Here is a 27,470-nt window from a genome sequence, read left to right as displayed (position 1 = left end):
GCAGTGCATTGTAAAGTTAGTGAATGGAGCCCATGGAGTCCATGCATGAAGAGAGGGAAAACGTGCGGTTTCAAAAGGGGGAATGAAACGAGGAAAAGAGAAATCTTACAACTTCCTACTACAAAGGGCAAACCATGCCCACATACAACTGAGACAAAAAAATGTATTGTACCGAAAACGAGATGCCAGACAGGACAAACAGGTACTTGCGATCATTATTCTTTCATATTTTTGAACTGATGAATACCAATTCCTTATAAAGGCGTGATTTCGTCAGAATTTTTGTTGGGGCTTAATAGTACTTTGGTTTGAGAAAATCCTAAAACTTGGCATGTTGGGAATGTTGACTCATGATTTTCATTCCTTTAAACAAGGTTTGTTTAAACAAGGTATTATCCGGAAGCTGTAAGAGTCATTTATGCCATTATGCCATTCCTCAGTTGTGACACTTGGAGTTAAGTCACTGTTTAAACAGTCTGGCAGAGGAAGACTAGAGAATAGCTAGATATTCTGAATGCAATATTAGCTACAGTGTTTACAAGTTGTGAGTAGCTGAATACGATGACTAACCAAGCAAGCCGTTACTCCAAGTATGGTCCAATTATGCCGGATGGCGTGGGGTACAGGGAGGATATAAGCCGCTGCAGCAGCAGGACAGTGCCTGCCATATCCTTTCCTGATCCAGAACAGGAGGAAGAAAACACACAACTCCCCAAAGAACAGAATGGAACAACAGTGACAACCACTATGTGCATAGGAGCACTGCTTACAACCCCCCCCCCCCCAATATTGACTGGCGCAGGGATGTTGCGGCAGTGTCATGGAGTGAATGTGACAACATTATGGCATTGCCTTCATGATGGCCAGATATACTGTAGATGGAAACAATGCATTCAGTCACAGGGAAAGCTTGCCAGCCTCCCCCCTCCATGATGCCACAGCAACATCCCCACTCCTGCACTCCACAAGCTCTCACTGCTGAGTCAACAGCAGGACCATAAAAGCCTCGCAGGAAGGGGTTTGAGTCACACCACCCACATTTGAAGCTTTTCGACTGCATACCACAAAGGAAACAAAGTTGTATAGGACACAGCCTCCCTATACAGTAGATGTTTTGGATGGAGGCCTGCCGAAAGAGTTCAGAAGTCTTTCTGTGGAAAGTGGGGAGAAAGGAGCTTTTTGCCAGGCAGAAAACTGGGGCGTGCAGCAAAGAAAGCCACAAACATACCCCCTGTGGGATAGCTTCCCCAAAACTCAGTGCATAGGGCATGGGGCATGCAAACAGGTTGGATTTCAAGGCCCACCATAGGGAATGCCAAGAAGTCCCACTCAGCTTTGGCATTTCTAGCCAGCAGCAATCATGTCAGAGATAAACAATAGGAAGCTGCCAGGACTTTGGGTCACACCACAAACTCCACAAAGAAGCACCCAACTTCTTCAGCCACAGCAGTCAACTGAAGGCAGATACGTAATATGACATTCATGGAGAAATGTCTCAGCTGCAATATGACCAATACATAAACCAGGATGACCATGGCTGCAGAAGGAGGCCTAGCTCTGTGGAACAGCTCAGATGTTACATGCAGGAGGTTTCTGGTTTAATCTGGGAGAGGATCACCTCCTGGAAGAGAGTTCCCAACACACAGTGTCCCAGAGAGAGAGTCGTTTCTGTGCTAATCAAGGTGTGCTATGTGAGACGGTAGCCTAATTCATGTATAGACCAACCAGCCCTTTTGGCAACCATTGTGATCAACCCTCCCCTGCCATTTTGCCTGGTAGACTAGCCACACTAGATAGCTGGCCTAATCATTTATCACTTTCCCTTTGCCAAATAGTAGTGGCAGCCATCTATTTGCGTGTCATGAGAGGTCTAGCTGTTTGTGCCAAGTGCTCCCTTTGTATGTAAAGTGCCCTTTCTCTATGGATTCCATTGCCAGAATTCTTCTTTGTGTGCTCTAAGTGTTCATGATATGTGAGGCCAGAGAGATATAGCCCATGCCAAATGCTTTGTCATCTGAGTTATGGCTTTTGTTGGGGAGTTTATAGACAAGTCTTATGGGTTGTGATTGAGAGAGCGTGTTCTCACTAGCAGAGAGCACGTGTTGCGGTTGGGGAGCAGGCCACTATCATGACTAGGCAAATTTGGGAACCCAAGCCGGAAAAGGGTTAAATGGGTTGCTGGGGAATTTTGGGTGTTGCAAAATTGGAGGATGGGTTAGAGTCTATAAATTGAGGAGCTAGACTAGGGGACTTCCTCTTGGCCGTTTTGCATCGGATCACCCGCCCCCCTCCCTTTTATAGGGTGGTTCTTGGGTTCATTTGACCTTGCTATGCCTGTCATGGGGTCGTTCGCCTTTGAGCGGGGGCCTGGTAGGAATTTTGCCATTTGGTTGATTGGCTGTTGCCATTTGGTTTTTGCCTACTACGTAGCAAATGGTCACAACTTGTAAGGTTGGCGGTTAGGCATTGGTTAAATTGGTGCTTGGAGGGGTAAGGTGCCTATCCCTCCAAATGATGCGAATGGGAATTCCGTTAAAGGAATCCAGGGGCTTGCTATTCTTTCGTCCTTGTCTGTGGAGCCGGGCTTGGGCCGTGCAAGCCCCACCGGAACATGAGGGTGAGAGGTGTTGGACTGCAATTTCCCAGCCTCATTTCTCCCCAATACTTGTTTCCCACGCTGGCTTCCGGTGGTGCCCGGAAGTGCCAGCTCTGTCCTTGGGGGGCAAGGACAGATAGTCATAACCAATGCCTAAGCAACCACTCACATTTTCTGTATTTAAATAAAGTTGTGGCCAAAAATTATGCCAAAAACCTTAAACAAAAATTAACGTGTGCTGTGTGAATTTTTGGGGGGTGGCACTGCGGAACTCAACACGCAACATAGTTATGCCATATCCTATATTCTGTTGTAATGATGTGGATGGGGCAGTGGGCAGTAGGTGTAACCCTGAAATGAGTTTTATAGATGGAATTGTTGTTATCCCAACTCTGTGATCGCCTAAAGTTTCGCCATTGTTGAAAACATATTTGAGGTCTGAAGAAATATGGGATTTGGTGTAAGCATGGTCCTCTCCTGTCCTTCCCATGTATCCACCTGTTTTGGTTGCTACCCCTACTTTCCTAGGTCATATGTAGATGTTGCTAACTATAGCCAATTGAATTGACTGCTGCATGTCCTATATAGTCGTTTGGTGAAACTCTTTTTTTCTTTAGAGTGGTGCTTTCATGAAAATATCCCTTTGTGTGTTATGTGTTTTTAAAAAGGTGGGGTTTTTTGTCTTAGTAATTTTTTAAATTCTGTCTTGTGTTGTTTTGCATTTATTTATTTCATAAAATTTACACACCTCTTGATTGTTTTAAAAAAACTTAAAGCAGTTTACAAAAAGAATAAAACAATAAAATTATTGGTAAAGATGGTTAAAAGCAACTATTTAAAACATTTTTTTAAAAAATCAAAATCAGTGATAAAATATGTTAAAAGACACATCAACATTCTACTTACAGTATATGGGGAGGTTTGCCTAAACAAAATGTCTTTAACAGGCACCCAAAAGAATACAGTGAAGGTGCCTCCCTGGTGTCAATATGTATTAACGTAGAAGACTGTTAGCAGCAAGCCAGGTCTCAGAAAACTCAAAAGTTTAAGTCAGAGTGGGGACACAACCCAGCCCACAGCTATGATATAACAGAGCAGTTGTGGATCAGAAGATGGCCAGGCCTGCCAAGGGTCATTGCAACAGCTTCCACCACTCACAGTTAGTGTCGAAGGCTGTTTTATGAATGCTGGGCCATGTGGTATCTGGATCCTTGTTGTGCCTGGTTATAATAAGGGAGAAAAGGAAGAGTAATCAGCAGAACACAGTGCTGTGTACTGCAGTGCTGTACAGCACAGTTGATTTGTGGACCACACCCTGTAAAAGTTTTATGTGCCTTCCTGTTCGTCTGATCTCTTTTCTACTAAACCACAGTACCTTTTAGTTCTTTTTCATTGCTTTATCCTTCCTGCCCCACTTAGTGACTTGCATGCTGCAAACTGGTTTGATATGCACAATTCTAAAGGGATCCCAACAGCTCATTATATTAATGTGATTTCCAGAGGTATTCTAGATACGCTAAGGAAGTATTTGCTATTTAACGACTCCATTAACTTTCCATTGATTTTTCACTTCTAAAAATAAATGCACATTAGCAATTTTCACTTTTTGCAAATGGCCTTGGTTTCTACTGGCTAGCATGTAAATTTCAAAGTTGTTTGCAAGAAACCAGTGTTACATATTCACACCTTTTATGATGTGTCTGTTCACCTGAATGAGCCAGGAATCTATTTTATGGGATACGCCTACACGTCCAATTATCAATACCCTTTTGTTAGGTACTATTGGGGAACTTTAAGAGAATATGAGATGATAAACTTCTAAAATATAATAAGCTGTAGTGAAATATTTCACTTGACATTAATGGCTATAGAATCCAGCAGATCCACTTCAGGATAGTTCAGAGATGGTGTGAAAGGATGGGCAAAAAGGGGCAGCCTAGTGCAAATGTGACTATTGTCCTCTTCCATTGGCCATGAGTGGTTATAGATATATACAGTGGTACCTCGCAAGACGAATGCCTCACAAGACGAAAGGGTTTTTGGTTTTTTTAGTTGCTTCGCAAGACGATTTTCCATATGGGCTTGCTTCGCAAGACGGAAACGTCTTGCAAGTTTGTTTCCTTTTTCTTAAAACCATTAATACAGTTGCGACTTGACTTCGAGGAGCAACTCATAGCACGCGGTGTGGTAGCGTTTTTTGAGGTTTTTGAAGACTTTGGTGATTTTTGAAGCTTTTCCAAAACTTTTCCGAAACTGTGCTTCGCAAGACGAAAAAATCGCAAGATGAAAAAACTCGCGGAACGAATTAATTTCGTCTTGCGAGGCACCACTGTAGCTGGATAGAGGTGTCAACATGCACCTGCTTCCTACATATGGTTCATCTTTTGCCCATATGTAGCCCACAGGGATTCAGTTGGAACACTTTTAATTGGAAGAGGCTTTATTCAAAGCCACAGACTTTTGAAATATCTTTGGGAAACTTTTCACATTTACTTGTCTGCCAAGGGTTCTTTATGCATTGCAGATAGTTCTGGATCATATTTTAGGCCACATGCATTGTACTGGTCAGCCCTGCTAGGACTCATCTTTAACCTTATGTGAACTGAATCTGGGAGCAAAGTCTGGAACACACCCAGCCAAAGTGGAAAATCTTCAAAGGTGAACAAGATGTCTTTCATGAAAGCTTGCCTACTATTCTTGCCTTTCCCACTGAGGAACTACAGATATATTTCCAAGCAATCCTGGGGACACAGTTTGCAAACCCACATATTTGAGTGATCTGATGATGGAAGGCATACCCTCCAACATCTCTCTGCTGAAAATAGGGACATCCCATTCCATAATTATAATTTTACTATTTATCCCCCACACATCTTACTGGTTTCCCCAGCCACTCTGGGCAGCTTCCAACATATATAAAAACATAATAAAACATTAAACATTAAAAAAACAACCCTTTCCTATACAGGATTGCCTTCAGATGGCTCAGGGGTCAGATAACTCCATAACCTCCAACATTTCTCCAATGAAAATAGGGATGTCCTAAGGAAAAGTGGGACAAACCGGGATGGCTTCTCTAAACCAGGGACGTCCCTGGAAAATAGGGACACTTGGAGGGTCTGGGAAGGGATTTTTTTTTTTTTAATGCCTTAAGTTATGTCAAACATTTGAATTCATATAAAGATTTCATTTGGTTTTGAAGAGAGGAAGGCCAAAATTTTGGCCAGATCTAATAGTTTTATTTATTTTTTCAGATCAGTTCATCCATCCCTAATTAGTATATGTGTCCATGTAGTGCATCCAACATATTTGTAGACCGGATCTGATAAATATGCAGTTGAGTCTTGTATATACAGAGTCCAGTCGGACGTCCTGTTGGGCTTTCAGTAGATTTCCTAGAACACTGTTTAGCTAAAATTCACAAAGCCATTCCTCAGTGTTAGTGTTGCTGTGGTTTTAGATGAAGACAATGTAACACAATACCAGCAGGCTCAAAGAATTAAGCAATTAAATTCCTCTTATTTACGCCCACTCTCATACCACACAGATTCGGACATCAGTGAAATGCAATGAGTTGCAAAGAAAAGTGGGCTGCTCATTTAGCGTTCCTGTGGGACACGTTGTTGCAGAGTTCATCTCTGTTCACTTTTCTTTGTTTATGAGCAAAGATTCAATTAACATTCTGTGAAACTGCTCCAGAGAAAAACAACAGAAGCAGCATAATGCAGTTTATTAAAAGAGAAAGAGTTTTCAATTCTGTGCACATGTGCCCTGGAATAAGATGCCTTGCTCGGATGTCAGACAGACTTCTGAATAAATATCCTAACTAGGCATAGGTTAGGCTGAATATGAAAGAGGTACAAAATATTTTACAGGCTGACATACATATGCAAAAAAGTTAAACCAGAGTACTTCTGATAATAATCCAAAGCAATCAAGTCCCACTGACTTTGGCTTCCATCGAAGTATTTTGGTGTTACCACTGAACAGTCTTTTACCAACCAAAATTTATGTTGGCGGTATGATTTGAATTCATGAATTTATAGTGAGTTTCAGAAACATTCATAAATGTGTCTGAAAATTTCTGTTATATAGTTTTTAAGTATGTTTGCTGTGAGCATGCTGCAATATTATTCTGGAAGCTCTTTCATTCCTACCTACCAATATGATTACCACACTTTTCCATGTGTAAGACGAGGTGGTTTTTTTACTCTAAAATAGTGTTCAAAATCAGGGGTCATCTTATACATGGATAGTGCTGAGGGGGACGGGCGATTAGTTGCAGCCGCGAGCAGGAGCTTGTCAGCAGTGATAGGGTGGGTGATTGGAGGCTGCGGCAAGGGCTGCTTTGGATTGGCTGCCGCTGCGTCAATTGGGTTGGTGATTGGTGGCTGTGGCAATGGCTGCTGTGGATTGGCTGCTGCTGCGTCAGTTGGGCGTGTGCTTGCCAGCTGCTGGTTTATGGCTTCTGTGATGCGTGCAATTGGCAGCATTTGTCAGTCTGGTGAGTGATTTTTGGCACACCCCCCCCAAAAAAACTCAACAACTCTGGGCCATCTTCCCCCATTTTCTTAAACTGGATTCCCCAAAAATAGGGGTCGTCTTATACATGAGGGCATGTTATACACGGAAAAATACGGCATGTCATGTCTGCAGGTTTGGATATCTTTTGTAGATAAGAAATGGCTTCTCTTTTACAGAGGGTATTTTTGGCTTTTAGTATTATTTTACATTGTTTTATTATTAGTATAACCAAAGGGAACAAGCTAAGGTTGCTTTTTTTAAAAGCTGTGATTCAACAGCTGAGGACTCACATAGGCGTTTTGGGAACCATTGACTAGAAACATTGCAAGAGGTTGCCCCAGGTTCAAGAAGAGAGCCCTCATCAGAACCTAGGCATCTTCCTCTTGCAGTTTCCTATCAGATCCCAGCATGGTGATGAAGACATAACTACGGTGGCCAGCGGCAAAAGAGGAGCACATTCATGCACCTTATATAGATTAAGTTAGAAGAAGGAATTTCAGCAGGATTCTACCCCCACTCAGTCTCAAAGTGCCCTCTGACAGTTTACCAGGTAAATAAGGGCCTTCTGTGGGTGCCACCCTGTGAGGTGAGGTGGGTTGGTATCTGGAAGAGGACCTTCTCAGTGATGGCAACACAACTATGGTGTGCTTTCTCCAGGAAAGTATGCCTGGTGCCTACTTTGTTGTCCTTTTGGTGCCAGGAAAGGGCAGTCTTCAGCCACCATGACTTCTAAATAATTTTAGCCCTGCTGATTGCCTTTATCTGGAGCAACCATTTTGCTCTGTGCTAGAGCATGCATAAGCCCATCCCATTGCGTTCCACCTTGTTCCGCCCCTGTTCTGCCCTCTTCCAAGTCCAAAAAGACCCATGCATCAGCAGCAGTGCATCAATTGGACGCGAGCAAAATGGTCGCTGCCTGTACTTGTATTTTAATTAGATTTTTCTTCTTTTAATGTAATCTGTCTTGGAAATTTCTTTGGAAGGGCAGTATAGGCATTTCTATACTTACAGAATGTTCTGAAGCCTATTCTCAGGATCAGCCTTCAGTTGTGGATTATGTGACGGTGTGTTTCTCTCTTTTGTAAATATATGCAGCCTTTATTGGGCACCTCTTACTAAGCAAAGAAGGGTCCATCTCTCTCTCTGCACTGAAGGATCTCAAGCAACTATGCCTGCTGCTCCTTTCTCTGCCCTTCCCTTCCCAGCAGAATGTTGTACAAGGGTTTAGTATCTTTGGCAACCTAGGCTGTTCTACTTCAAATGTAGTTTTCCATGCAAAAGAGACCATGTTAGTCCCCAGCAACTCCAGAAGAGTTTGTGAAGGTGTCCTTGGCTGAACCCTCAGACAGCTGCTGCCAGACAGAGGAGACAATACCGAATTAGATGGGCTACTGATCTCAGTAGGGATAAGGTTGTTTCAACCCAAAGTGGCATAAGTTGAGTGAGTGAATAGCCAGAACTGGATATGACCCACAGCTGTCCAAGATTTTAAAACATAAAAGGGATTGTGCAAAACCTTTCATCAACACAATTCAGTTCATATAACTAAGATGCACTTTCATTTGGCAGTATGATTTCAGCATCTTAATTATAACATCTCCATTTGGCATTTAGGGAAGATCCACATCATGCACTTGAAGTGCATTCAACGTATATTAAAAGCACAAGACATTCCCCCCCACCCCCAAATCCTGGGATCTGCAGTTTACCCCTCATAGACCCACAAGTCCCAGGACCCTTAATAAACTACAGTTCCGAGAATTCTTTGTAGAAAATAATGAGCTTTAAATGTATGTTGGATGTGCTTCAAATGTATGCTGTGGTCTTGTCTTTATATACTTTATTTACTACTAGCACAAAATATTTTTGGCAATATTCTCTGCCACTGTTTTGCTCTAGCCCAGTATCATAGCTGTCAACTTACAGATTTGACAATAAGGGACCAGCAGCCAAAATAAGGGACCTGCAGCCTCACCTGTTCCAGGCACTCCAGTCTTCCTGTCCTCCTGCAGTCTGGTCAAACTCATGCTGGTAGCTTTGAGAACACTGTCCAACCAACTTTGTAACCAGAGGTTCAACTGACTAGAATCTGAATCACATGCACCACAAGGCCTATGCACCCACAACTTAAGTTGGCTCCCCAGCCTGGCTTTGCACTGCAAAGTTTGCAGCAGCACGTGCAACAAAATGGCACCCAGCATTCAAAACCCCCCTCAGCTTGCATTAACTAGCCACACACAAGGCATGCAAGCTCTACCCCCCCCAGTCATTCTTAGACTTCTTATTGGGTGAGCAACACAGCCAAGCAACACAGTTGGAGCCTCCCTCCTCCCTGGCTGGCAGGGAGGGAGGGAGAGGAGCTGCTTCCTTTGAAATTTAAGGGACAACATTTAAGGGACATCCATCAATAAGGGACAGCATCGAGACATGGCGCTGGAATAAGGGACTGTCCCTTCAAATAAGGGACACTTGACAGCTATGGCCAGTATTCCCTGTATTGGAAAAGGGTGTGTGGACAGAATGCAGCATTGCCCTGGATTATTCTAGTGTATCAGGAGTGTACAGTGCATAGTGCAGCAGCAGTCTTGGATGGCAAAGAGTTAGGTGCAGCTCAGAGCTACAAAGCCTCTTCCCATTCCTATGGGGTAGTAACAAAATTGTAACCTGCAGTGGAGGATAACCTGCCTCTAGTATCCAAAATATGAAACATGTGTATGGAGGAAGGCAAAGCATTTCACTCCCAGTCTACTTCTTTCCCTGTCCCCACATCAAAAACATGTTGCCTTGAGGAACTTGGAGCAGATGCTGAGACTCTTGCAGCTGAGGCGTATCACGCCAGCACGATCCTCTAGCAACAGCATGTGAATGACACCAATGTGGTTACGGTTAATGCCCTTTCTTTGTGGTTATTCCCCAGGCTGCTGAGGCTTCAGAATTAACATGAAGCTAATTACCGTATCTCAGTGTTGACATTTTGCATACGCTGCTGGGTCATCATAACTTGGATTCTGTGACTCCAAGCTACTACTATAATTATGAAAATCCTGTGAAGGGTTTGGCTGTTTATTTTTAATGGTTTTTTTCTGCCAGCAAATCCTCTTTTATTCCCCCCCTTTCTTCCTTGCAGCAATTCCCCCCCCCCTCCTAAGGTAGCACATTTCTGCTTCATTTTGAGTACTCCTGAGAGCTCAGTTGCAGGCTCCCAGTTATAATCGTATTGTGACAGATTGGCTTCAGCTATGATGACTTAAATACAACCATCAGAGGGGAAGCATGAGAGATAATCCTTACCACCCTTCTCCATTAGCATAAGCAGCTGCCTTAGGGACAAGCTAGACATGAAGTTAATTACGTGAATGTGGTTAAGGCAGGGATAGTGAATGTAGTGCCCCCTCAAGATGTTGTTGGACTACAGCTCCTATCATCCTTGCCCATTAGCCATGTTGGCTGGATCTGATAGGAGACAGAGTCCGGAAACATCTGGAGGGCACCGTGTTTGCTACCCCTGGGTTAAGATGCATACCTAAAAAACAGTAAATATCAGTCACAGACGGTTCTAGCAGAAGCAGAACTGTAGAGGTTGTGGAAGGAGTTTAACTCTTTTCCTCCCTGCCATGTTCACCCCCGCCAAATCTTCCACAGCTGCTATTTGCATCAGGAAGGAATATTTTTATTGGTGTCAACAGAGTCAGTACATTAGTTTGTTCACTCGAGGAGACAGTACTTTCCACATCCTTTTTATTTACCAATGGTGGCCAGTGAGGTGATTCACCAGTAACCATTCTGTAGCAATCAAGGAGTACCATGGGATTCATTTCCATACTTTGTTATTACTGACTGGTAAAAGAGATGGGACATAAATCTTTGTGTATAAGGTGCATCGCAGCACTGGGAGGTTGTGGAAGTGAAGAGGGAGGATGCCATAGCCAAAGCCATCCGAGCACATGGTTGCTGATATGATATCCCAGCGCAGATCCAGGCTGCTTCTGCCTCCACTACCACCTCCCATCTCTTAAGGTACAACTGGGAATTCCTTTCCTCTCTTGATTGTCAGGCAGCGGCTGCAGGCATAGCAAAGCCACCTCACCAGCTGCCACTGCTTGCTACCTAAGATGTCAAGGATTGAACCTGGAACCTTCTTCATGCAAAGCAGATGCTCTCTGTTGCTGAACTGTGGTTCCTACCCCAGCTGTTGTTGTTGTTTAGTCGTTTAGTCGTGTCCGACTCTTCGTGACCCCATGGACCAGAGCACGCCAGGCACTTCTGTCTTCCACTGCCTCCTGCAGTTTGGTCAAACTCATGCTGGCAGCTTCGAGAACACTGTCCAACCATCTCGTCCTCTGTCGTCCCCTTCTCCTTGTGCCCTCCATCTTTCCCAACATCAGGGTCTTTTCCAGGGAGTCTTCTCTTCTCATGAGGTGGCCAAAGTATTGGAGCCTCAGCTTCATGATCTGTCCTTCCAGTGAGCACTCAGGGCTGATTTCCTTAAGAATGGAGAGGTTTGATTGTCTTGCAGTTCATGGGACTCTCAAGAGTCTCCTCCAGCACCATAATTCAAAAGCATCAATTCTTCAGCAGCTAGCAGTATACTAAATGAAAAATGCCTGAGAAAATCTGTAACACAGACCATCTGTAACAGAAAATCTGTAACACACTTGAGTCACCTATACACAAACAGTGCATTGGGGTTTGCAGTGTGCTGCAACAGGGTTTTTGTGGGGTGTAGTTAGCTAGTTTGCACAACACGATAAACCAAACCATGGCTTAGTAAGAATGCACGGGCTCCAAGAGAGAGGTTTACAGCTGCTTTTCTCCTTTTGACTGTTGTGGTTTATTGGGCTAAGCCAAGACTTGGTTCAGCATGTCCAAACTGGGACTCATGGTTAAGCTTTATCCCCACTAACCACAAACTGTAGCCAAGAACAAACCTTGACTACTGCTCATGGTTAGTGAGGTCAGAGCTTAACCACGGACTACATGCTAAGCCAAGCCATGGCTTACTTTAGCATAGCAGGCCAGCAAGAGGAATGGGCAGGAGGAGCAACGTGGCTGCAAGCTTCTCTTCAGGAGCCCACACATTCGCATCGTCTTGGTAAGCCCTAGTTTGGCTTACCATGTCGTATGAACAAGGAGGATGAATACTGGAGCCCAAGTTGAAGAAAGAGCCGAATATCTCCTTTCTAGCATTTCTGTACCAGTTCTATCACACATTCTGCATCTGATCCATATATGGACAAAAGTCAGTTTCCCAAGGGTCTCAGAGTGGTGCTTGGTTGCTCATTGCATTAGCAGAAAGCTCACCTCTTTCTCCCCCCAGTTGTTCTCTCTGCTTCTTAACTCCTCAAACAGGCAAAGATGTAGCAGAGGGGTCACTTGGCAGGCTTCCCCCCTCCTCTGAAGCTTGTGCTGAAAATGTGTTGGACTTAATGCAAGTAAACAACTTTATTAACCAGATTATAAATCATTTTGAAACTTTAAAGCATATGTTGAACACTCTTGTACTCTGCAACCAGAGAAAACATTTTTTAAAAAAAATAAAGAATTGACCATATAATAGCTACTTTTTCCCAAACTGCTAAGCAAAATAAATTAATCAATGTACACTTTTATGAACTTTTTATTATTCAGAGCTCTGATTTCAACATTCTAAATACTGCCCTTCATCAGTGGCTAGCAGCTTTTTAAATGCTGAGGGCCACGTAGGCAAAATGTAATGAGCTGGATCACTGTAGTTAATTTAAGATGTTTTTAATTGCTAATTTACATAATTATCACATCAAACTCTAATTGATGGGTATGTTAACCTCTCCCCCCTCACCTTTGCAATACTTTTATAGTGAAGCTGATAAGCTTGATATTTGGAGATAGACCTAATCCTCAAGTTGTGTGAATGGTGTGGGAAGTAGCTGTCTTGTGGGTTAGTACATTCCTGTTAGTGGAACTGCTCGTTTTCAGGTGGTTCTATTTATGTGGTTTAAATTTATACCAAACCATATGGGAAATGCTTCACTCAAGCGTCTTCTGACATGGCTTGGGACCTCAGTGCCACTCCAGTAATGTGGAAATAGAGCCTTACAAACCAAGAAACCCCAAATGTGTAATACTGCGGACAGCATTCAAGGCAGAGAAAAAATAAGAAAGGACTGCATAAGACAACTTTCAAGGGTTTCATATATTTTATTTTGTTCTTATGTTTGACTGACTGCCACATTTCGGGATTCTCATAATACACATTTTTCCCCCTTCAGGAGTTGATGAATGCATTAGATTTCATAAATAAGTATTTTAACCAACTTTTAGTACTAAAAAACTAGTTGACTGATTCAGGATACTCATCTAGAAATTCACAATTCAAGGCATGAAACTTAAATGGTAAATAGTACCACCTTCTGACACTCATGTGTCTGGCAAAGGGCTTATCCACCCTTCCTATTATTATTATTATTATTATTATTATTATTATTATTATTATTACCCTCCCCCCCCACCTTTCATCCAAAGATCCCAGGGTAGGTCGCAACAATTAAAATACAACATGGATATTAAAAAAACAATATTACTCAATACTGAAAACAGTTTAAAACAACTTAAAAGTATGCCTTTGTCTCCGTTTACCCAGAAGTTCACTGCTTGTTTGCAGCATTTTATCTTATTTTTTTAAAAAAATTATTTGTAATTTTCATTTATATACATTACAACCATTATTTTGCCAAGTTTTAACATTTTCAATTTTGACCCCCTTTCCCCTTTTTGCAGTTCTTTACATTTATTTTCGTCCTTTCCTGCATACTCCAAATTGTCTTAACTTATTCTTTTATTCACACACCCACACCCACACCACTTCCATTCTTTTCTAAAAAGTTTGTTGTCTTGATTTCTTATTCTTCCAGTAAGTTTTGCCATTTGTGCATACTCCGTTAGTTTCTGTATCCACTGTTAGCATCTTTTCTTCAGAAAGAATATGAACAAATGGTTATGGATATGGAGGAATATGGAAGAACAATATACTATTAATTATGTTTTATCTACTTTTAGAACAAATGAGTGAGGAATAAGATTTTCTTTTTTGGGGGGTGGGAAGCTCTGTTGATGATCCAGCGTCATGTTGATCATGCCAGGCAACTTGGCTTTAAGCCAGTTTAGTGTCACATAGAGGAGACTGCGTGGGTTTTCGTCACTTGAGGCAAAACAAAACCATACATTCGCGCATCATGTTTGCACCAAGAACCAGTCTGCTCCACCAGACCCTTCCATGCACCCAGCTCTCCTTCGCCTGGCATCTTTCCCAGGACTATTCTAAACAAGCAGTTCGCCCTGCTGCTGCAACAGAAACAAGCAGCTTACTTTCCCCTGCGCTCCCCAAGTGACTGCTGTTTATCTAGAGAATACTGACACATAGTGGAAAGGCCAGGAACTGGACGGACTGGGTGGAGGAGTTGCTCCTGGCTCCTTCTCTTCTTGGATCTGGCATTTCAGCCTTTGAATGTTGAAAATATCGTGAGTGGAGGGGAAAGGAAGGGCAGCGAGGAGAAGGAGAAATAATTTATAAGTACCTCCAATAAAACACGGCCAAAGTATGCAAAACATTTTGGAAATGCCAGCCACAGAGGAGGAAACATTTTTAAATGTAATGAAAGCAAAATTTAGTACTGTTTAATTATTTTTCCATGGAATATTTCCATGTATAGCAACGCTGTTACGACGCTGCTAACCACAGAATTCAGTAGTATTTACTTACTATTACTAGCCGGAGTCTTTATGGGCCGATTTCAAAGTGGAACAAAATCACTGGCATCTCTTTCCCTCAGACAAACTATTCCAAGCATCACCTTTACCAACGTTTTTACAAAGAGAAGGCTTGCAAGGCACAGACAGTTCCACTTATTAGGAAGTGGTCTAGAAAGTGTCCAAGACAGCGTAGGCATTAGAAAAATGGTTACTGTTTGAGAAATGGACTGACATCAGGCCCAAAAGGGACTGGTAAATCATCATCTAGTCTAGACTCTTGCCTAATACAAACCACATTTATCAAGCTATTGTGGTACTACGTGCAGCTAAACTAAAGCACATATTAGAGGGGGCGGGGGAAAGACATCCAGGATTGAAGTAAATAGCAGTTTTGGTTTGGGTTTGTGTATCGTCTCAGACTGAATTAAAATGGAAGTAATTCTTCATTTTATGTGCATTTCTTTAAAAACATGAGTTTTATGTTTTTGCGCCTATGCTGGACTAATATATAAAGGGTGAGGGACTCTGCTTCTACAGATGCACAAAAATATATTTCAAAAATAAAATTATCCTTTTGAAAACATTTTTTTCAAGCAGGTGGGGTGGTGGGAGAGGGGACAAAGAATATTTTTTATTACCAGTAACAGGACAGGTACCAGTTCACGTGTGCCTAAGATGGCTACATAACCACAGTCCAAGAAAAGCAGTAGAATAATCAGCTCTGGGATAAATGGCATACTTCTCCTAGAAGTATGCAATGATAGATAATGTAGTTTCTCTCAATAGACAGACTGGAGTGTGCATGTGTGTCCCTGCAGGATCTGACTAAGAAATGTGCATTCAGTTGTATGCAATACACATTTGTCTCAAGGCAGATTTAGACCTGAGCTGGGCTGAATATTCATAATCACTCAAAACAGGAGTTTTTTGGGGGGGAATATACATTGTGAATATACATTGTGAAGAATTAGAAAACTGGCAGAACAACTGGGACTGAGAAGCAGGCATCTGTAGAACTGAACAGCATTTAAGAGAAGGAAACCTTCATTGGTACTGAAATGCAGTCACATCTCTGCTCATAAAGTTTTATTTTTCCATCTGTTTTTCCATTGTTTTATTTAGACTCATCTATTTTTTCTGTTGTGGCATATCTGCTTAGGTTAGCTGGCACTCACCTATGCATCTGTACAGGTGTATGGGTAAATAAAAGATAGATAAGGTGAGTGGATAAATTTTATATACACACACAAACACACACTGCCCAAAAGTTTTTGTCTATGGACATAAGTAGCCTCAGTATAAAGATATTCAGGTATATCAATGCCTTGGCTTAGAATTTCTTCAGATGGTTTGCTTTCTATTTGTCATCATCTGAGGGATTCGGTTTAAAACAAAAACAGGCTTCCAGCATAAAACACAATGCTACATTCCTGAAACATGAGATGAACAACCTTTAATTTGCACAAGCTTTCATTCACAGGAACATGAAATGGATGGTGCACCATCATTATGGACAATGTCTCTTTTTGCTTTTAAGCCAACACAAAAGGCTAAGTAAGATGTTTAAACATTTAAAGAAATCTCCTGGTGGTCTCTCCTATTCTTTCTGTCTCCCCTTCATTTCTACTGATTACATGGATTGCATGCTGTGTTCTTCAACCTCTACTTACTGTTGGCTTGGAGTATAAGGCTCCCTCTTAGCAGAACCCTTTCAAAACTCTTAAGGTCAGATTGCGGAAAAATCTCAGCTGCTGGACTTGGATCCTCTGAGCTAGCAACCATTTATAATTAATATTAATGAATGGCAGATGACAGCTGTTTATTGCTTAAGTAGAAATGTGCATTGCAAAACCAGAAGGATTTAGTTTAAACTCCAAGGAATTGACTTCATTAGTGGGACAGACGACTGGAGAAGGGAGAAATTGCCAGTGTGGGATCCAAGTGCTGGAATACCAAAATCTGCACAATGCAGTGCAATCCAGAAAAGGTGCTCTGCTTGTTCTTTATTATGAGTTCATCATACAGGGCACTGTTTGAAGAATTTACCAAAGTATTCCAAGGTTTAGCTTTATTACGTTTATATATTGCTGTCCACTGTGAAAAGTTCTGGGGTGATTTACAATAATAAAAATACATAAACATATTAAAAACATCAAATCACTGATGCAGCGCATATGCCTGAGAAAACAAGAATGCATTTGGCTAAGGTCGAAACAATGAGAAAGTTGGCACCAGACTGGCCTCCTTGGCGCCATAGACAGGAACGTACAACAGAAAAGGCCCATTCTACTGACTTACCCATGTACTGAAGAATTCAAACTTTTGCCAAAGCATCTACAGTAATGGTAGTTTTTAATACTCAAATGTTACCCCTGCTTTGCAGATGTGGTACACACACACACAGTCAAAGCAGTGATAGAAAAGACAGCATTGGAATTTAGGTCTCTTGGCTTTCCAGTCCAATGCCTGAATGCCTGATTTATTACATTTGTTGATTACATTTGTATCCTGCCTTCCTTCAATAAACTCAAGATGTCCTCCCACCACGGCCACCCAATTTTATCTTTATAGCAGCCCTCTAAGGTAGGTCATGCTAAAATATAGTGAATAGTCCAATATTACCCATTGCACTTCATTGCTGAGTAGGGTTTTGAACTGGGGCTCCCTAGTCTATTACTCTAACCACTGCACTACAAAGCTCTGGTTCAATAAATCCCTTATTAACTACCCTTCAACTGAACTTGGTTCCAGTTCTGATAAAATGTTCCAGTCTCAAGAACAGACTGGCATACCAGTCAATCTGCAGTGATCATACCAATGAATCCCTCTTTGCCTGAACCTTTGGATTCTCCTACCCTGCCTCTCAGCATCTTCAACCAAAGAGTTGCCAACGATCAGCCCAACTGCAGTTGACTCCTCTTTTCATCAAATTAACCCTCAAGACCACAAACCATCAGGGGGTTGTGAATGAATTATTTATTACGATCACAGGCCAATATTATCAGACACGCAAATAAATCATACGGGGGCTTGTCATATTGCCTGTGTGACTAATTGGCCCCAGTAGTGGCTTAAAAAACACACCACACACTAGTTTTTACATCCAAATCCTCAACCACTAATGTCCTGTCCCCTCTGCCACCCAAAATAAAGCATTTTCAGATACATTTACAGATGCATTTGTGGAATGGTTGTTTTCATGTGGGAGCTGTGATCCCCCCCCCCGGGCATTAGTGTGAGAAGAACCAATTCAGGTACTTCACTAAATGGTACTAGTGGAAAGAACAAAACAATTGTCTTGTTAGGTCAAGTCATAATGCTAGTCTGGCATTCTGTCTCCAGTGATGGCTAGCCAGGGTGTGTAGGAAGCTTACTAGTAGGACTTAATAAAGGTGTTGCTTGTCCCTAACATGTGTAATCCAGGGCATGCTTCCTGTGAACACAAAGATTTCACTTTAGATACCATAGCTAATAGCCATTGATCATTTTATCCTTCGTGAATCTCCTTCTTCTTCTTCTTCTTCTTCTTCTTCTTCTTCTTCTTCTTCTTCAAAAAGGCTATATGAAGTCCAGTCATACATTGTGGTGTGATTTCTGCTTGCATAACACCACAGCAGTTACATCTGAAACTAGCAACTGTGTGATCCAGAGATCTCATGGAAGGCATTCTTCCAGGGGGTCTGTCCCTCAGAAGAGTAAGGGTACCTAACCCTCTCCCACCCTAATAACCCAGCAACTGGGATTCAGAGACACACTACTTCTCCTGCTCCAGACACCTTATAGCTGTAATGATTAATATCCAATGACAGCCCTATCATCCTATGAATTTTTAACTCTCCTTCAAAACCATCTAAGTTGGTTGGCAGCATTACATATTGTGCCAAGGAATCACATAGTTTATGCTTTGTGAATAAGTGCTTTAAAAAACAACAACAAACCTGTCCTAAATAGCTAATCACCAAGTGATGAACTTCCCAGCCCATAATATGCTACACAAGCAGAGTGACTTGGGATCAAATGCACTATTAAAATACAAAAATGTTAGAGAGTCATTGTGATGCTTTGGGGCTCTTGTAAGAGCACGACTGGATAACAAACTGGTAAACATATTGTTAAAAACCCCACAGCGGCATCTATTGAATAAAATGAAGATGCAGCTTCTGTCTCCACATGAATGAATCAGAGCATTAATCCTTCACATTTTCCCTGTCTCTTTATAAACAGTTGGCTGCTAATTTCAGTTTCTGTAAAAGCTATGGCACTACAAACAACCATAAATTCACTGCTCATTCTTTTGGGGGATTTGGAAAAGAATAAACTTGCTACATTCTTGCAAAAGTGAAACTGGATAGAACCTACATGTAGAAGTTTGTAGTTTGCATTTATATTCCCATCAGAGGAAACAACCTTAATTCACAGTATCATGATTTTGATTGCTAAGGGCTGCTGGCACAGTGCAGAGTGAAATCAATATAGAACATGGATCTCATTTACATGGTTTTGCTGATGTTTAAAACCAACTTCAGTTTACGGAGCAGTAGAAAGGGGGTATGCTGTGCAGGAGATTCACGCAGTTGCCAGGTTTATGAATGGAACAAATGAACAGCAGCTAGTGAGAAAATTGATGAAGCATAGATAGTTAAGTGCCACTTCACATATTACAGACAACTGTGGAATAGAGGGCCGTAGTGATGGCTGCTTCTCTGCACAAGATTTTAGCTCAGAAAGGATGCAACCTATTCCCTTTTTCAGTTCTGCTTTCACTCCAGGAGCTAAGGTGGAAACTCCACTCCAATACACAGGATCAAACTCATTATGTTTGAGAAATGCCAAAAAAGTATACTGACTTTTCCTCTGGTAACCAGAACAAATCTATGTAGGTTACACCACATCTTACCTTAACCATGGTACCTGGCTGCCCTTTTATTTCTGAAACTCAACATCTAAATGTTGCTGCCACCAATGCTTTGTATTCAGTTCAGCATATGCTGTCTCATTCCATCACTACACGGCAGCATTTGGTGGTCTACTACCTTTTGGACGCGGGTGGCGCTGTGGGTAAAAGCCTCAGCGCCTAGGGCTTGCCGATCGAAAGGTCGGCGGTTCGAATCCCCGCGGCGGGGTGCGCTCCCGTTGTTCGGTCCCAGCGCCTGCCAACCTAGCAGTTCGAAAGCACCCCCGGGTGCAAGTAGATAAATAGGGACCGCTTACTAGCGGGAAGGTAAACGGCGTTTCTGTGTGCGGCTCTGGCTCGCCAGATGCAGCTTTGTCACGCTGGCCACGTGACCCAGAAGTGTCTCCGGACAGCGCTGGCCCCCGGCCTCTTGAGTGAGATGGGCGCACAACCCTAGAGTCTGTCAAGACTGGCCCGTACGGGCAGGGGTACCTTTACCTTTTTACCTTTTGAAGCCTAAGCACAAACTGAATAATAATGTGAATTAATTCCACTATATTGAGTCCTTCAACAAATCCCATTAATGTCCCCAGTGATTCTCTCTGCTAGCATTTTTGGTGTCAGCTGTAGCAACCAATCGCTTCAAAGCAGTTTCGCTAAATAAGACCTACAGTTTATATACAGCTAAAGGGTAGTGATGGTTGGGGAGATTCAGAGCCCATTCAAACAGAAAAAACCCCTCTTCTCCACATCAGAGATGCCCAGATCTGCATGTGCTAATGGACTCAAGGAAGTGTGGCAATTGCTTGGAGTTCTGCAATTTGATTTGATTTGATTACAGCCCCCTTCACAAGATAAAGGGGCTACAGGGTCACACCTTTTAGGCCCATTCCTGGTGTCACCTGGCTTCTTCTGACCGCTCTCTGATGCTGTCCATAGCTGGGGAAAGTTCAGAAGGAGGTGCACCTGTCAAGTGCAAGCAGGCTGCCCCTGTGGGTTGGAACCCTGACTATTCAGGGCTACAGTGTATGAAGACAGCTTGCACATCTTCAGCAGACTTCCATCCTTCAGACCCCCCCCCTCCCGGTGCATGAACAGCCTGGGGTCAAAGCCAGAAAGGGATGAACCACTACACGAAGGGGGAGCATTCATTTATTTTTCAGCTTTATTGTTTCATTCATCTCATAGTGACATTCTGTTGGCAGGTAATACAGTATGAAATTGAGTCAATAAATGTTCCTGGACAGAGAAATGGAAGCTTTCAGAAATTACTCTTTCCACATATCACCATACATTTAAAGCACATAGCCTCCCCCCCTACAAGGAATTCTGGGAGCTGTAGTTTACCCCTAACAGAACTGAAATTTCTGTCGCCCTTCAAGAACGACAGTTCTCAGGATTCTCCAGGGGAAGATGTGCTTTAAACATATGGTATGGCTGTCAGTGCTTATGTGGGCTAATGCTATTCAAACCTGATCTAAAAGGGTGCATTCAGTTCCCTACACTGGTTTTGCTCCCATATTTGGTATCAGGAAGTAGTTTAGAAAATATTTAACTCTCTCCGCCCCCTCTTCCTTGTAGCATATGTTTGGCCTGAGTCGGATGGAACCATCTGTTCTACAAGTCTCTTGCTATGTTGCAGTCCATTTGCTTCTGTTCTCTGCTTGTGATATATGGTATTCCACGTTATGTGTTAAGTGGTGGAGAGGAGAACGCAACAGGACAAATGGCAAATGGTGCGTGGATTGATTCTCTCTTGAAGCAAGGTCATTGGACTTTACAATCATCTAGCCCTGATTTTGGGAACTAAGGAAATAGATGGCCAATAGCATAAGAAAAGTGTTTCACAAATTTCAAATAGTGCACAATGTATTTACACATTGGTTTATTTCAGTTATTTTTAAGTGCGAGTTCAAAGAGAAGCAGTATCATTGTTCATTACAAATTGGTTGGATTGCAAATCCTTTTAACATGAAATCAAATTATTCCTTTGGGTGCTCTCTCCCACTGTAATATTGTTCTAGAATAAGTTCAGATTATCTGCCAGGATAGAAGCATCTGTCTCTTATCATGTATAACTTTTCCTGATTATTTCTCGAAGGGCAGACTAAACATGCAGTTCTGACATAATACAGCATCAGATCTGTGTTTCTGGTTTGCTCAAATGCCTCCACTAGCTGAACTAAAATCTCAAAAAGAAAAGGAAAAAAGAAAAGAGCAAACGAATCTAATGGGAGAGGTTAGAGTGCTGGAAGACCAATAACAAACATCACACTCACCTTATGTGGAAGTGTTGCTGCTGAATGCATACCTGTAGCCATAACCTTTTCCAGAACAATTCAAACTGTGTACCACCTGTTCAGTTCCTGTCCTAAGTGGTGGGAATTACTACAAAACTTGGTTGGTTGTTCTCTTCATGGTACGTCTGAAACAAGATGGTCAGATCATGTTGAATGTGTAAAGTCATTTGCAGCTCCCTTGCCTATCATTAAATTAGCACTGGAAGACTTCCTAGGACTAAATTTGACAGCCCAAACGAGAAATGAATTCCATGGAGATTTAATATGTGACATCTTTTGCTTGTGTGTTACTGCCAGTCATGTGGCACAAAATATTAGCTGGCATTGATATATGCAACAAAGTCATCCAAGATAAGAGATGCCACACTGGATATTGAAGTAGCAAACATAGAAACTCTCTTCACAGAGCTGACAAAACTTCAAAACAACTGGAAATGCCTGTGGAATGAAGCCAAACTGGTTGCATCAAACTTAAATACAGAAATAAAACTCTCCCATAGATGTGATGGAGTCAGGCACAAGAGGGCAAGGCTGCATAACCACAGCACACCTACTGCTAACATGGAATAAATGAATGGCATAGATGATATTCCAGAAGAGGCCTACTTCAGAAAGTGTGTGTTTTACATTTTGGTAGCAGGATTAACTGTCCGCTTCAATGCTTTTAAGCACTTGGCAGAAAATTTTGATTTCTTATAGAAAGATTTCACCATGTCCAAAAGTGATGTGGAGAGGAACGCATTATCTTTATCAGAACAATATCCTGCTGACCTTAATGGTGAAGATTTTGGAAAGGAAATGCAACATTTACCCTAAGTATATAAAGCAAATTTTGTAAATACACAGTTAAAGCCATTAGATCTGTTGAACTCGTTAACAGACTACAAAGTACAGCTTTTCAAATGTTTGTGTTAGCTTAAGAATACTATTAACAATAGTAAGCAACAGTAGCTTCTGGAGGGAGGTCATTTAGCAAACTTCAGCTAATTAAAAATTATTTAAGGTCCACAGTGTCTCAGGAGCATCTTGTGGATTTGGCCAGGTTAAGTATTGAATCAAACATTGCCAGAGCAAGTAATTTTCATGCTGTCATTCAAATTTTTTCACAATAAGGCCAGGAAATATCTTTTTAAAAAGTAAATATTAAGTTTATCTGCCCTTTTAAAAACAAAATGAATACTTCTGCATTGCAATATAAAATGATGTTCCGATGTGAATTCTTTCTCCTTATCTGCATTGCAGCATAAACAAAGTTATTCAGATCAAATTTGCTTTCTTATCTCTGATCTTCTTTTATTTTATTTATACTTGTCTAAATTTATTGTGGAAGGAGTGTACTAGCATAAGGCCTTAAATGAAGAGAATTGACAGAGCACCTCTCTCCACTCCTTTCTCCTCTTCCATACCCCTTTTGACCTTACAGGCTGCAGCTCATGGCCTAAAACTGTAGTGGATAAAAACAGAACGACTTAAGAGGCCATGTATGCTTCATAAATTGTGTTTGTGCAAATAATCTGGCTGCAAGGATGCTTTGCCATAAGGTGGACCAACGGGATAGCCTGTTGCTGCTCAAACCTCTCTCTTTAAATGATACGGCTGTGTGCTTGAGCCCAAGGGAAGAGTGGAAGTGTGTGGCTGCTGACAGACAGCATGATGTAGTGCTTGGACAAGGACCAAGGGAGGCCTGAGTTCAAATCCCCATTTGGCCATGAAACTCGCCTGGGTGACCTTGGGCCAGACTCTCACTCGCTCAGCCTAACCTAAAAATGTCATTAGTAATAATAACTTGGAAGCCACATGTTCTAATGCCAGTATTCATTCTGCTTCCAGTGCCAGTGGGACTCTGCTAGTAGATAATTTCATCCCAGCCTATAACCAGGGTAAAGCTTCTTTGAGGTTGGGGTCAGGCCCATTTACTCTCTTCCTTTAGAAATGGCACAAGTTGTTGAGTACCTGAAATACTGGGGAATCGTGCTGTTCCTTGAATGGATTAAAAAAAGGCTGGCAAATGAAAATGCAATCACTTTCGTGCTGGATGGGAGCCTTGGGAGAAGGGGTCCTTAAAATTATGTTTTTGGCAGACATCTGTGGAGTTCAGTCTGAGTGTATTTGAAAGTTGGCCCTTCTCCAAAAAATTGGTCATGCTTCTTGGAAATGAGAAAGGAGCTAGGAATTTACGTAACGTTGCATTAATGGACTATAGGTGACTTGAAGTTGACCCAGGAGTAAACAAGAATTGCATCAGTGGTTTGGGAGACACTGGCTCTTCCAGAGCATTTTCCCAATCGGGGATTGTTAATTGGAGTTATATATCTGTATGCTTTCCTTCTTAAGCCATATTGAATTGATTTATGGAAAGAGGCAACAACAAAAGCACTGCTAGCTGGGTGCACCTTAACGAAGCTTTCCCCACATAGCCTTGCACTATTGTCATTGTCCTCCTACCATGGTGGACCTGCAGGCCAGTAATTCCAGGTGGGACAAGCTCATGGAGCTTTAAATTATACACCTTTCACTTTATTGGGTCCCCTACCGCCTTTGCATTCCATGCATAATTCAGTGTGCAAGGTTATAATAATAATAATTTATTATTTGTACCCTGCCCATCTGGCTGGGTTTCCCCAGCCACTCTGGGCGGCTTCCATAGAAACCAAAAATACACTATACACAGGTTCAGCAGGTGAAAGAGTAGACTTCATTTATACAAACATTCAGCACCTTCTTGCAATTGTTAATAAGAATCTGCATCTCTGGTTCACAGTTTTTGATCACAATTCCCACTCTTGTTTCTTTCTGTGGGTTAAGCAGTAATACCACAGCACATTGGACTGGGAGTAATTCCCATTGAAGTCAATGGGACCTACTTCTGAAAAGTCAAATACAGGGTTGCACTGTTAGTTGTTTTATATTGACATTTCTGCAGCTGAATACCACAGCTGACTGTGTGAGTGATATCTTCCTGTATCCTCTCAGTGTGGTAAACCAGATTGATTCACAGAGCACCAGTGTGGTTGAAAGAAAAAGAACATATATAATGTATACACCCAGGATAATAGTGCTCTTCACTCTCCTTCCTGTTTTAACCCCTGACTTCTGCACAAGAGGATGAGTTTTTTTCTTTTCACATTGGAAGGAATCCTATTCTCTCTGAGCAGACTGCAAAAGATGGGTTCAGAAAGCTCAATGGTGCCCCTTAGTGGATTTTATTGCTACTTCACCTAAACCAATGCAATTTGTGACATTCAGAACCACAGGAATTGTTTGTTATCCACCTTAATTGTTGCATTACAAATAATACTTCTAATACTGAAATCCAACTTAGTTTCATTTACATATTTCTTTCCCCACATATTTGTAGATGCAGGTGTCTCAAACCTACAAATGGGCACACACTTTTGAAATCCAGTTGCCACCAGCTGATTTATATTTCTTCCTAGCAGAATATATACAAATACTTTATGGAAAATAAAGTAATGCTATAGGACATTACTAATGGTTAAAATGTATGCAGCAAAGTCATGTTGAATTCTAGCACATTGCCATTTATTATGTCTAATTTATTTTTACTGATATGGCGGCTGCAGGCTATAGAATAACTCCTATTGGAGAGCAACTGGAGCAATCCTAGAAGGAATTTTTTACAAGAATGATCACCAAAATGTCTATGAAGTGTGAAATACTTAAAAAAGAAATGGGTGCATTTTGTGTATTGGAGTAACGGTGTCATGATTAAGCCAAGAGTTTGAAGTGGTGTGTGCTTCCAGTTACTGTTCACATTTGTAGAAATGCAGAGTTAAAGGGTGGGGGAAGGAATAACAACAACCTCTGAAGAAAAGTGAATATATGTTTTAAAGAATCGTCTTGTTGCTTTTTGCTGTAGGAAGAAGAAGCAGAGAGGAAAGAAGAAAAAAGCCAAAGACAGAAGAAAGCAAGGAAAACAGGCAGGAAAACAGTGGCCGAGAATCTAGAAGACAAAACCGAGAACGGGACAACAAAAGTAAAACACAGTTGAAGAAAAGAAGAGCACAGGATAAACAGCAGAAACCAGTAGCCACCAGCACTGTACACTAAATCGCCTTTACACCACTGTTTAAGACTTTTGCTGCTGCTATTTCCACCAGTTCTCTGAGGCTGGTGCTCCCCAATTAAGCCACAAATGGACAATATTTCCAGTTATTCTTAAATCTTAAATGACATTCCAAATAATTCCTATTATATTCTTCATGCAGTCATAGTTTATTCAAGAGACTGACATGAGCCAAGATTCTTTTTAAGTAAAAGAAAAACCCTTTAAATGGGATACTTTCAAACTGTTATATTATATGCTTCCATGCATCTCTAAGAGGCAATTTAAAAGTTTTGTATATAATTATCAATATGGTATAAGGTATAGCAATATATTGAATGACATCTGCGGGGGGAAAGTCTTTTTCCTTTGTAAAATATTTTTTCAATCTATTGTTTATGAAGCAAGAGATATCTAAGTAAAATATACAGTATCCCTTTGTGCATAATTATATATGCTACATAAGAGTCCGGAGAAAGAGGAAATCTGTTAAGAGGTGTTGGGAATCTAAGCTTTGATGCTGCACATTCTTATCAGAACTCAGCTACCTGGTGGTTCCCTGGTTTTCATCCCAGACTCACGTGAGAAACTCCTGGCTGAACAGTTTCAGGGCTCTGAAAGCCAAGGGGGTAAAGCAGGGGAGGAAGAAGCCACATTAAACACACCAGAGACTCTTTTTCTGAAGAACAAGCAATAGCGCTTAGCTATACAGCGCTCCTATCCGCAGGACAGCACAATAGTTTCTGGTCTAAACCATGATTATACAAGGTGTGCCGTTCTATCCTTCTTCTTTTGTAACTCTGTGTAACTTAAATCAGCATTTCAAACCTTCCAGTGACTGACAAATCATATTTGCAGGAAAGCAAACGAACGAACAAAACACGGAGCGAATAAAGAACAGAGAAGACAGACCACGTAAATATAATGTCATTTTGCACTGTTGATTTTTTTGCCCTTTCATTTTTTTAAAAAAATTAAACACTATCACACAATCTGCTTTGTAAACAGAAAAAAAGATGTTCTTTAGAAATGTGCTATCTAATAAACTAAGGCCACTTTACTGAATCATGTATATTTATGAGTGGAATACATGAGAATTAATTAGAAAAAGAATACTTCCAGACAAAGGTCTTTAGGGGTGACAAGCATCCTTATTCAAGATAGATTGTGAAGTAACCAGCTGTTTGGGGAGATGTGCAGGGGGCAGTTGCTAGCAGCACAAGACAACTTTCAAACCAGCCCTGTAGCTGTGCCTTCAACAGGCTCCTGATCTGTAGCAATTAGCAGGCAAAGCTTTTGACAGCATGGAGGTTAATGTCGCTACCTGCTAATTCCTGCAGATCAAATTGCTTTTAAAGGCAT

The 27,470-nt window shown here is 41.6% G+C and overlaps 1 protein-coding gene across 1 annotated transcript in view; it reads left to right on the top strand.

The window, feature by feature from the left end:
• The window catches only part of RSPO3 (R-spondin 3), a 56,994-nt gene extending 29,821 nt beyond the window's left edge, over positions 1-27,173 (top strand). The window contains exons 4-5 of the mRNA XM_028723346.2: positions 5-202; positions 25,923-27,173. Of these exons, the coding sequence (XP_028579179.1) occupies positions 5-202; positions 25,923-26,113 (389 nt within the window). The 3' untranslated portion in view covers positions 26,114-27,173. The remainder of the gene's footprint in view (positions 1-4; positions 203-25,922) is intronic.
• Positions 27,174-27,470: the final 297 nt, after the last annotated feature.

Source organism: Podarcis muralis, chromosome 3 (genome assembly GCF_964188315.1).
Source record: "Podarcis muralis chromosome 3, rPodMur119.hap1.1, whole genome shotgun sequence".
In the NCBI taxonomy this organism is placed as follows: Eukaryota; Metazoa; Chordata; class Lepidosauria; order Squamata; family Lacertidae; genus Podarcis; species Podarcis muralis.
The sequence above is the reverse complement of the archived record's forward strand: the minus strand, read 5'-3'. Positions and strand labels throughout refer to the sequence as shown.